Source organism: Oncorhynchus nerka, linkage group LG14, assembly GCF_034236695.1.
Source record: "Oncorhynchus nerka isolate Pitt River linkage group LG14, Oner_Uvic_2.0, whole genome shotgun sequence".
Classification (NCBI taxonomy): domain Eukaryota; kingdom Metazoa; phylum Chordata; class Actinopteri; order Salmoniformes; family Salmonidae; genus Oncorhynchus; species Oncorhynchus nerka.
The window spans coordinates 50,158,184-50,170,584 of record NC_088409.1 but is presented as its reverse complement, the minus strand read 5'-3'; the positions used below and the strand labels follow the sequence as shown (position 1 = coordinate 50,170,584).

At 44.6% G+C, this 12,401-nt stretch overlaps 1 protein-coding gene across 2 annotated transcripts in view; it reads left to right on the top strand.

Annotated features, from left to right (window-relative positions):
• Positions 1-4,714, top strand: part of LOC115141390 (inhibitor of Bruton tyrosine kinase-like) — a 42,661-nt gene extending 37,947 nt beyond the window's left edge. For both annotated transcript variants that reach the window (XM_029680190.2, XM_065000146.1), the window contains 2 exons: positions 3,080-3,212; positions 3,515-4,714. In XM_029680190.2, coding sequence (XP_029536050.1) covers positions 3,080-3,212; positions 3,515-3,640 — 259 coding nt within the window. In that variant the 3' untranslated portion in view covers positions 3,641-4,714. The remainder of the gene's footprint in view (positions 1-3,079; positions 3,213-3,514) is intronic.
• The last annotated feature ends 7,687 nt before the right edge of the window (positions 4,715-12,401 follow it).

Sequence of the window (12,401 nt, the reverse complement as noted above, 5' to 3'; positions counted from 1 at the left end):
TGGTGGTGGAACTAATACGTTGGATAAGGTATAGTGAGCAGGACTAGAGGCTCTACAGTGAAATAAGCCAATAAACACTAACCAGAACAGCAATGGACAAGACATATTGACATTAAGGAGAGGCATCCTTAGTCGAGTGATCAAAAGGGTCAAGGGAGTGGAGAGGTTGGTTTGGGGGTCACGGCGAATTAGACAGCTAGCCAGGACATCGGTAGCAAGCTAGCATAGGATGGAGGTCTGTTGTTAGCCACCTCTTGCGTTCCGTCAGTAGATTAGTGGAGTTCCGTGTTGTAGAGGGGATTAGTCCAAATCACACAACAACAAAAAAAATAAAAACAATAGATATAGTTATAGAGGCCCAAGAAGAAACATAATAATAATAAAAATAAATAAATTGTCCGATTGTCTATTCTGAGAGCAGCCGGTAAGCTAACGGTTAGCAGGCCGCAGATGGGCGTTCAGGTAACGTCGCGACGGAGGAGCCAGCCGGATCTCCTTCGGGTAGATAACGTCGGCAGTCCAGTTGTGAAGGCCCGGTGGGGCTCCGCGTAGGCAGTAAAACGGGTCCGGATAGGTGACTGCAGCCCAGGAGTGATTGACGGAGCTCAGGAGTGATTGACGGAGCTGGCTAGCTCCGGAGTAATTGATGTTTGCTCCGGAATCGACGAAAGCAGATAGACACACGGATAGCAGCCAGCTAGCTGTGAGATCCGGGAGTGAATGTCCAGAGAGCAGTTGAAATCCAGGGACATGGAGAGAAAAATCGGTCCGGTATGTTCCGTTCCGAGCCGCGCTGCGCCGTACAAAACTGGCGATAGATTTTCGAGTTAAAGGATAGCTGATGACCACAAACCGTGGTTAGCTGAATACTAACGAGTTGCCAGTAAAGAAGCTAACTAGCTTCTGATTAGCTTCTGGCTAGCTCCTGGCTAGCTTCTGGCTAGCTTCTTGGAGCTTCTGGCTAGCTTCTTGGAGGATTGCAGATTTGAGGTAAATAATACGTATTTATACATATCAATTGGTGAGGCAGGTTGCAGGAGAGTGTATTGAAGATGAGTTGATGGAAAATAAAAATAAAATGTATGTGAAAAAAGTTGTAAATATATATATATATACACGACACGACAAGACGAGGACAAAAGACGTCTGAACTGCTATGCCATCTCGGGCAAGGAGCTGGAGATCATTGTGATGGGATTTCGCCAGTGGTTGGAAGAGGGAATTTGGCTTCCTGGGATGTTGTCCGAGGTTCCAACAGTAATCAAGTGGGGTGGGGCTTAGTGAATGTTCAATGTACTGAAAGGGAGGCAGCTGCCTGAAGCAGGGTGTGACTCACTGCTAGGGCTGTGGTGCAATTAGGCTGATGGTCACTATGACCTTTTCACTTCCCATTCAACAAGACTGACACGTCAGTTAGAAGAACTGCCTAGTCGACTTTGCCTCGGGTGAACTTTCTCATAAGAACAGATCCTATGATCAGCTTCCCTAAGTGCAACTTCAACCTGCACTGTGAACTACACCACCACTCAGACACCAGCTGGATTGGTAGAGCTTTAGATGCCAAAAGAGCTGAATACTTGCCTGGTCTCATCTGTTTGCGCTACAATGAAAATAACCATAGGAGTTGACAAGACCGCACAAACCGATCTGAGACCAGGGTAACTGAATACTGTGTGCTCCTGATTTGAAATGACAGTAAACAATACGACTTCAGAATGGGTGTTTTGACATAACAAAAACTTTTGGGAGAGATTGTTCATGTACTGGTGCTGTATCCTATAACGTTGACATCTAGATTAACACATAATATGGGCAGAGGTGTTAGAGGAATGCTTGTGAAACAAATGGGTGGATGTTTTTACTTTAACTTTGGTAGCAATGTTTAGAATTGTGACATCTCTCAAGTATTATCAGGCCAAATAATTACAGGAAGTGTGTGTGTGTGCACTTGTGTGACCCAATGGTGTCTATCTCTCTGTTTCTGCAGAAGCTCTTTCGCTTACTTACCTCTTCTATCAGGGTCATTCGGGGCATCTGTCTTCCAGACGTAGATCTTTTATCTATGCCCAGAGCCAAGATGGATTAAAGCCCACAGACTGGAAACGCTCTCGTTCTGGTCTGTGACGTCCGCTCCCACTGCAGTCTCTAATGGCACCCTATTCCCTATGTAGTGCACTACATTTGGGCTCCCGAGTGGCGCAACAGTCTAAGGCACTGCATCTCAATGCAAGAGGTGCCACTACAGTCCCTGGTTTGAATCCAGGCTGTATCACATCCGGCTGTGATTTGGAGTCCCATAGGGCAGCGCACAATTGGCCCAGTGTCGTCGGTTTGGCTGGGGTAGGCCGTCATTGTAAATAAGAATTTGTTCTTAACTGACTTGCCTAGTTCAATTTTTTTTTTTTTTTTACCATGGCCTAAATGACTCACTCCATGCTCTAGTCAAAAGTAGTTCACCATGTAGGGCATATGGGGTTATTTGGGATGTAACCTAGTAGTGGGCCCTGAATATGAATCAGCCAGTGAGTCTGATGTATTGTTGGCTTCTGATCTTAATCAGCATTGATAAGAGAAGACTTCCATGTCACAAGTGATCACTCATGCTGATGAGCACTGAGGGAGGGATGGAAGGAGGGAAAGTTCAGGGCTGGGGAAAGTAATATCCATATGTGTACTTTTTTTTTATAGTAGAATGTTTTCTCTATTGCCTTACAGGGACCATCTGTTTCATTAGCGTTTTCTTACACACACACACACACACACACACACTCTCTGTCTCTCTCTGTGTGCGTGTCAGTTGTAATTCACCCAACCCTTGTCCTCTTGGGTAGCCCTGTGGTCATCCTTGGTTACCACTGTCACATGATATATCTAGTTCAGACCGGTCTTTCTCTGTTTGTGTCTTACTCTGTCAGATCAGCGTCAGAATTATTACAGGATGTACCTAACACATGTCAACTTGTCCCAACCGTAAAAAAAAAAAAACCTGAACAACCACAGGGGGGAAAAAGGAACAATTGTTTGAGGGGGATAATGTTCAACCGGTCACAAACTCAAGGTAATTTTCTTTACTGACCAGCCCCTGGGTGCTGGGAGCGGCGGGCAGCCCCCCTACGGCCTCCATGGTAACCTTTGCTTCGATCGTGGAGGAGGAGAAACAGCAGGAGGCTGCACTAATCCGTAGCCGAGAGAAACTGCTTGCACTCATTCAGGTAACGTGTGTGTGTGTGTGTGTGTGTGTGTGTGTGCGCGCGCAGAAATTTGTAGCAGATGTTTACTATGCACACTGTGCTTTTCCTTTCACTGTGAGCTTGTCTGTCCAACGCACATACAACTCAGTACCTTGATAAGTGTCTCTAAGGGGAAATCAGAAATACGTTGTTTCATCACCTCTGTCTAATGTCAGTAGAAATGACTTGTTTCCAGCTGTGCCGTTTGACAGCTGCCTTTGACTTGGCTGTGGCTTTAAAACACTCCAACTGTGTTTGTATTTCCCCCTCTCTCCTCTTTTCAGATTGAGGAGGCAGCGATCCAAGAGCTTTTGCATCACTATGGCGCCCGCAACAACCCCAACGAGATGATTGTGGTGGAGAGGTCTGTCCAGGGGCCCATCGCCACCCCCTTCTGGAACAAACACTGAGACGTCTTACAACGCATGTGGTTGTGAGACGCCACACCCACATGCGTTGTGAGACGCCACACCCACATGCGTTGTGAGACGCCACACCCACATGCGTTGTGAGACGCCACACCCACATGCGTTGTGAGACGCCACACCCACATATCCTTATGTGTCTCCTGTCAGTCAGTGTTAAGATATACCCCAGGCCCAGTTGTGCCAGTGGGCTGGTTCTGACGCAGGTCTTTTATGCTTAACTCCAGTGTTCTTTTCTCGTGTTAACCTTTTGCGAGTGTCCCTGAGGAAGGAACAGTGGGGGAGAAAAGATCGAGTTATATAAGTTAAGATCTCCTGTTATGCACGTTTTTTGCACCTTGCCATCAAAACATGAGTAAAGATATTCTTCCAAAAAGTTTCAGCCATTTAAAATATGTTCACAGTAGTTAAGAATTTGCCAAAGACAAAGCATTTAAGGAAGTGGAGCAGTCCAAACTACAAATTAGGTCCAAAACTACATTACCCAGAAGGATTGGTCTGTTTCAGCACGTGTGTAAGCTGTGTGCCAATTAGGGAAAGTACTACAGCACGAGTTCCTCTGAGAAGAACTAGGACGAAAGGAAGTCAGAGCCTGGAGTTCAGAGGCTAGCCTAATCTGGTTGCTACCTAGTTCTACTTTATGAGTTGGGGAATTAGTTGTGTTCTGGATATACTGTGTGATGCAGTGTAGTTGAATCATGAAAGGAGGAGGGTAGCAGCGAGTGACTGTCATGCATCCTGCCGTTTTCTAATTTGAGCTATTTGCATATGAGAGTTCGCTGGTGTTTCCCTTTTTATCAGAGTTATAGGACAAGCTGACGAGTGTTTGTGCCTTGCTTCCACCCTAACGATCCTCTGATGTACACACACTAATAATTTCACTACTTTCTGGCTGGCTGTATTTTAGTTGTTTTGCTTTATTTTGTGTTCTGGAGCCGATGTGTTGGCTTGGTAACCCAGACTCGGACCATGTAAACCCGGTCTTATTCCATGCAGCACCCTTCGTTTGGGACTTTGGATGTGAGAAAATGGCATGCAATAAACTCACCTGTGCAATGACCATGTTTCCTGGTTCTATTACTCTTATTGTAGAATTGGTCTTATAATTATTTGTGCTATATTACAATAGACCTGTCTTGTGTTATGCAAAACAGAAGAGTGGGTGAATGTCCAAGGCTAATGATATAGTTCTGTGTGATGTCTGTAGTGTCCCCACAAGAATGGAGGCAATCTCTCTCAAGCTCCCTGACAAATGTAGCTCTCGCTGAATCTATCTCAATGGAAACAACAGTGCCTCTCTCCACTCTAACATCTGTGCTCTGCATAAATAAACAACTATTAAACGCCTACCCGTGATGACCCTGCCATGGAAAGCGAGGAAGGGTGGTGATTAAGGGGTCCTAATAGTCCTAAGTCGATACAGTATGACATCAGGAGTCAGCCAGAGACTGAGACTAGTTCCTAGTGATTACTCCATTAAGCTCAATTAGTCAAAACTGAGATGATGCGTTACACAGAAAGGCTCTCAGAAAGACTTGGCTCCATGTCAAGTCGGAATGGTCCAGCTAGGTCACTGACAGGCACATGATGTGAAGTGTTTACCTCCATTAGTCGTTTACCTCTCGCTAATGAACGTGACATACTCCAGAGAGGCTCTCCTGCGCGGAATTGGTCTATATGAATGTGGATATCTCCTGAAATTCTCCTTGTTCATAGAATGTAACAGCTGAATTTCCATCCAATGGGTAACATATATTTTTAGAAGTTTTTTATATATATATATATATATATATATATATATACTGCTCAAAAAAATAAAGGGAACACTTAAACAACACAATGTAACTCCAAGTCAATCACACTTCTATGAAATCAAACTGTCCACTTAGGAAGCAACACTAATTGACAAATTTCACATGCTGTTGTGCAAATGGAATAGACAACAGATGGAAATTATAGGCAATTAGCAAGACGCCCCCAATAAAGGAGTGGTTCTGCAGGTGGGGACCACAGACCACTTCTCAGTTCCTATGCTTCCTGGCTGATGTTTTGGTCACTTTTGAATGCTGGCGGTGCTTTCACTCTAGTGGTAGCATGAGACAGAGTCTACAACCCACACAAGTGGCTCAGGTAGTGCAGCTCATCCAGGATGGCACATCAATGCGAGCTGTGGCAAGAAGGTTTGCTGTGTCTGGCAGCGTAGTGTCCAGAGCATGGAGGCGCTACCAGGAGACAGGCTAGTACATCAGGAGACGTGGAGGAGGCCGTAGGAGGGCAACAGGACCGCTACCTCCGCCTTTGTGCAAGGAGGAGCACTGCCAGAGCCCTGCAAAATCACCTCCAGCAGGCCACAAATGTGCATGTGTCTGCTCAAACGGTCAGAAACAGACTCCATGGGGTGGTATGAGGGCCCGACGTCCACAGGTGGGGGTTGTGCTTACAGCCCAACACCGTGCAGGACGTTTGGCATTTGCCAGAGAACACCAAGATTGGCAAATTCGCCACTGGCGCTCTGTGCTCTTCACAGATGAAAGCAGGTTCACACTGAGCACATGTGACAGAGTCTGGAGACGCCGTGGAGAACTTTCTGCTGCCTGCAACATCCTCCAGCATGACCGGGGTGGCATTTCTTTGGGGGGCCGCACAGCCCTCCATGTGCTCGCCAGAGGTAGCCTGACTGCCATTAGGTACCGAGATGAGATCCTCAGACCCCTTGTGAGAACAAATGCTGGTGCGGTTGGCCCTGTGTTCTTCCTAATGCAAGATAATGCTTGACCTCATGTGGCTGGAGTGTGTCAGCAGTTCCTGCAAGAGGAAGGCATTGATGCTATGGACTGGCCCGCCCGTTCCCCAGACCTGAATCCAATTGAGCACATCTGGGACATCATGTCTCGCTCCATCCACCAACGCCACGTTGCACCACAGACTGTCCAGGAGTTGGCGGATGCTTTAGTCCAGGTCTGGAAGGAGATCTCTCAGGAGACCATCAGGAGCATGCCCAGGCATTGTAGGGAGATCATACAGGCACGTGGAGGCCACACACACTACTGAGCCTCATTTTGACTTGTTTTATGGTCATTACATCAAAGTTGGATCAGCCTGTAGTGTGGTTTTCCACTTTAATTTTGAGTGTGTCTCCAAATCCAGACCTCCATGGGGTTGAGAAATTTGATTTCCATTGATTTTTGTTGTCAGCACATCCAACTATGTAAAGAAAAAAGTATTTAATAAGAATATTTCATTCATTCAGATCTAGGATGTTTAGTTTAGTGTTCCCTTTCTTTTTTTTAGCAGAGTATATATATATATATTTACTTGAGTTTCAACTTTGAGCATGTACGGTAGTGTCAACCCTGAGTGTTTCATATCTGATGAATGAGTAAAATGCCTCTCAAAGCACTAAGCTAATCTCTCTCTTTCTCTTGCTCCCTCCATCTCTCATCACTGGCCAGAGCCAAGATGAGTGATAACGTCCGTCCCAACTGTGTTCAGTCTTTAAGCATGCGTCCCAGATGGCACCCTATTCTCTGTAGTGTACTACTTTTTTACCAGGGCCCATAGGGCTCTGGTAAAAAGTAGTGTACTATTTTTGGAAAAGGATGTGATTTGGGATGTAGCCTAGTAGTGGGCCCTGAATATGAATCAACCACTGAATCTGTGACGGTGTACTTTACATTTAAATGTTTTTATTTAACCTTTATTTAACTAGGCAGTTAAGACCAAATTCTTATTTACAATGACTGCCTAACCCGGATGACGCTGAGCCAATCGTGCGCCGCCCTATGGGACTCCCAATCACAGCCTGTTGTGTTACAGCCTGTAATTGAACCAGGGTCTGTAGTGATGCCTCTAGCACTGATATGCAGTGCCTTAGGCCGCAGCCATTGATAACTTGTGGCATGGAAGTCTTCTCTGGTCACTCAGAACAATGAGTAGGTTCTAGTTTACTCATGCTTCTGGATGAGCACCGTGAGGAGGAGGAAGAGTGTTTTCTCTATTGCCTTACAGGGACCATCAGTGTTTCATCTTGAAGTTTGAGCCTTGAGTGTTTCCACATCTCTTCCCCCAATCTCATTTCTTTCACAGACACACACACACACACACTTCGTGTCAGTTGTAATTCACCCACCCTTGTCCTCTTGGGTAGCCTGTGGTCATCATTGGTTGCCACTGTCACATAGCCTATATCTAGCTCAGACCTCTCTTTCTCTGCCTCTCTCACGGTCATCTGTTCCTTACAGTTTCCCCTTACCCAGAACAGCCACTGACTAAACCAAATCTGCTGTTTAATGATGCAGATAATTTTTCCAGAGGTTGCTGTTGATGCATATCCCATGGTAGTTATTGGGGGAGAATTTGTCTTCACTTATGTGGATTGGGGTATCAGTCCTAGCTTCCAAATGTTGGGGAAGATGCCAGAGCTGAGGATGGACTTTGGTCTGGCTATAATTTTAATTTAGGATACCATTGACTACAGGCCTTTTTTGGGTTGGGTTTGTATTTTGTCCTGTAGCTTGTTCAATGGAATTGGATAATCTAGTAGTAGGTTCTGGTAGTCCTTAATAGCTGATTCTAAAATGTATAATGGATCATGTATATGTTTTTGCTGTTTGTTCTTAGTTATAGGGCCACAAATATTGGTTGTGGTTTATCTATACATCTCCATTTTGGATTGATGGCTCTTCGTGTTTGTTTGGTGTGTTCCAATTTTCATATACAGTGGGGCAAAAAAGTATTTAGTCAGCCACCAATTGTGCAAGTTCTCCCACTTAAAAAGATGAGGCCTGTAATTTTCATCATAGGTACACTTCAACTATGACAGACAAAATGAGAGAAAAAAAATCCAGAAAATCACATTGTAGGATTTTTAATACATTTATTTGCAAATTATGGTGGAAAATAAGTATTTGGTCACCTACAAAGAAGCAAGATATCTGGCTCTCACAGACCTGTAAGAGGCTCCTCTGTCCTCCACTCGTTACCTGTATTAATTGCACTTGTTTGAACTTGTTATCAGTATAAAAGATACCTGTCCACAACCTCAAACAGTCACACTCCAAACTCCACTATGGCCAAGACCAAAGAGCTGCAGCAGGCTGGGAAGAATGAATCTGCAATTAAGCAGCTTGGTTTGAAGAAATTAACTGTGGGAGCAATTATTATGAAATGGAAGACATACAAGACCACTGATAATCTCCCTCGATTTGGGGCTCCATGCAAGATCTCACCCCGTGGGGTCAAAATGATCACAAGAACGGTGAGAAAAAATCCCAGAACCACTAGTAAATGACCTGCAGAGAGCTGGGACCAAAGTAACAAAGGCTACCATCAGTAACACACTACTCCGCCAGGGACTCAAATCCTGCAGTGCCAGACGAGGGCATTGAAGATGAAACGTGGCTGTGTCTTTCAGCATGACAATGATCCCAAAAACACTGCCCGGGCAACGAAGGAGTGGCTTCGTAAGAAGCATTTCAAGGTCCTGGAGTGGCCTAGCCAATCTCCAGATCTCAACCCCATAGAAAATCTTTGGAGGGAGTTGAAAGTCCGTGTTGCCCAGCAACAGCCCCAAAACATCACTGCTCTAGAGGAGATCTGCATGGAGGAATGGGCCAAAATACCAGCAAAAGTGTGTGAAAACCTTGTGAAGATTTACAGAAAACGTTTGACCTCTGTCATTGCCAACAAAGGGTATATAATAAAGTATTGAGTTTTTCAGAGTCAGTAGAAAGGCCTCTTTAGTGTCCTAAGTTTTCATAACTGTGACCTTAATTGCCTACCGTCTGTAAGCTGTTAATGTCTTAACGACCGTTCCACAGGTGCATGTTCATTAATTGTTTATGGTTCATTGAACATGCATGGGAAACGCAGTGTTTAAACCCTTTACAATGAAGATCTGTGAAGTTACTTAGATTTTTACGAATGATCTTTGACCAACAGGGTCCTGAAAAAGGGACATTACTTTTTTTTTTGCTGAGTTTAGTTGTGTACAGGTGTGGGGCTGCCTCCCCCTATCTGATTCAGAGGGGTTGGATTAAATGAGGAAGACACATTTCTTTTGAATTCATTCAGTTGTGTGACTGACTAGGTGTTCCCTTTCCCATATGGGGGAGGGAATGCTGTAGGTGTTTGTTCCCCTGTGTGCTGCGTGTGTCAGGTTCTTGTCCAGTTCTGGTGTTTAGGTCACTATAGACTAGTATATGTTCCTGGGTCTGAAAATGGTTGATCTCCCTCTCTAGGATGAAGAAGCTGTCGTCATTAAAGTATGGGGAGTCTTTTGGGGGGATATTGGTAGCATACAGGTGGACATTTTTCTCTGTTGAGATTGACTTATTTATTTCTAACCAGATGTAAAATGCTCCTGTTTTAATTAATTTAATGGATTGGGTTAGGTCTGGTCTATAACAAATTGGTATACCCCTTGACTTTCCCCTGTTTCACTCTTGGTAGTTTGGTGGATGGGACTACCAGGTCTCTGTAACCTAGAGGGCAACCAATGTGTCCATCACCTCTATACCATGTTTCTCGATCTTCCATCGAGTCATTTCCTAACAACCAGTAGGTAGGTTGTCAACCTTTTGAGTAAAATAAATGTCTCTCCCTCTCTCCCTGTGTTGTATTCACGAGGCACAAAAAAAAGAAGAAACGGGGAGATACTATCTACACTTGTTCAGTAAGAAGCACTAGTTTTGTTTTCTGTTGCACAACGTTCTGCTACGTTGTGCTCCCATAAATACGACCCTGATGAGCGTAACAGAGCAGCAAGCCAGACATTCTGGGAGCACAGTCCTCCTGTGCAGGGACCGACGGAGACAGCATTTCTGTCAGTTTTTTTCTTCATCCTGCAGATGGGAAGCTCATAGTACCGTCAGTTGCCTTCCAGGCCAGCCAGAGGAGATAATGTACCTCAGGATTAATATGTTTATTGAGAAAAGGGAATCATTTATACGCTCTACGGAATACCATTTCCTTCCATCCCACATTCCCAGTCTGTGACATGGCGCTCCGATCCAACCCGGAGCATGGAACATTCCAGGCAAAGGCCTAGCTACAACTGGGTCGTATTCACTAGTGCCCACCGTAGCAAAACAACAATTGTTTCTTGTTGGTAGTCCCTACCTGTTTCTGTCAGTTTTTTTTTTTTGGTGCCTACTGAATGTGACCTTTTTGTCTTCCACCGGAATGGACATTTTCACACACCCCACCATACTTCGACTTACTCAGTTGAATGAGACCTTAGTCGTTGTCCCTCTGTTTTAGAGCAAAATTTGAGGCTTCATAATAATAACTGTGAGTCGGTCTTTGGCTTCATCTTATTATTCATTTCAGCCCCACCTCATTGTGTGAGGCTGGGATCCTCATTTTGGAAATGAAAGGGTGATGAGACTGGACATGAGAGTAAGGTGATGAGTAGAATTTAAGATGACGCCGAAGAGGATGACTGACGTTTTACATGCCCGTAACCAATTGTGCTATTTTGTTCGTTGTTTGTAACTTATTTTTTTAATATGTTGCTGCTACTGTCTCTTATGACTGAAAATAACTTCTGGACATCAGAACTGGGATTACTCACCACAAACTTTTTCCTTTAACGAGTCCGACGAAAAATATATACTGCTCTCCCGCGAACAGGCCCAGATCCCCGTCATTTGCGTAAAGAAAAGACTGAGGAAAAGAGGACGTAGATCGGGCTGCCTTTTGGAAAATCCATAGGCGAGCAAGTAAACTCCCACTGACATCAATTCTACTTGCTAACATGCAATCATTGGAAAATAAAATTGATGACCTACGATTACAATTATCCTACCAACGGGACATTAAGAACTGTAATATGTTTCACTGAGTCGTGGCTAAACGATGATATGGATAATATAGCGTTGGAGGGATTTTCGAATCACCGGCAGAACAGAGAAGCTACATCGGGTAAGATGAGGGGTGGGGTGTGTGTCTTTTTGTCAATAATAGCTGGTGCGTGATGTCTAATATTAAAGAAGTCTTAAGGTATTTCTCGCCTGAGGTAGAGTACCTCATGATAAGCTATAGACCACACTATCTACCAAGAGAGTTCTCATCTATATTATTCGTAGCCATCTATTTACCATCACAGACCGATGCGGGCACTAAGACCCCGCACTCAACCAACTTTATAAGGCTATAAGCAAACCAAGAAAATACTCACCCAGAAGCGGTGTTCCTAGTGACAGGGAACTTTAATGCAGGCAAATTTAAATCTGTTTTCCAACATTTTTACCAGCATGTCACATCTGCAACCAGAGGTAAAAAAAAACTCTTGACCACCTTTTACCCCACACACAGAGATGCATACAAAGCTCTCCCCCGCCCTCCATTTGGCAAATCTTACCATAATTCTATCCTCCTCATTCCTGCTTACAAGCAAAAACTAAAGAAGGAAGTACCATTGACTCGCTCAATACGGAAATGGTCAGATGACGCAGATGCTAGGCTACAGGACTGTTTTTCTAGCACAGACTGGAATATGTTCCCGGGATTCATCCAATGGCATTGAGGAGTATACCACCTCAGTCATCGGCAGCATCAATAAATGCATTGACTACGTCGTTCCCACAGTGACCGTACATACATATCACAACCAGAAGCCATGGATTACAGGCAACATCTGCTGCCACTTTCAAGGAGCGGGACACTAATCCGGACAGTTATAAGAAATACCGCTAGGCCCTCAGGCGAACCATCAAACAAGCAAATCGCCAACACAGGATTAAGA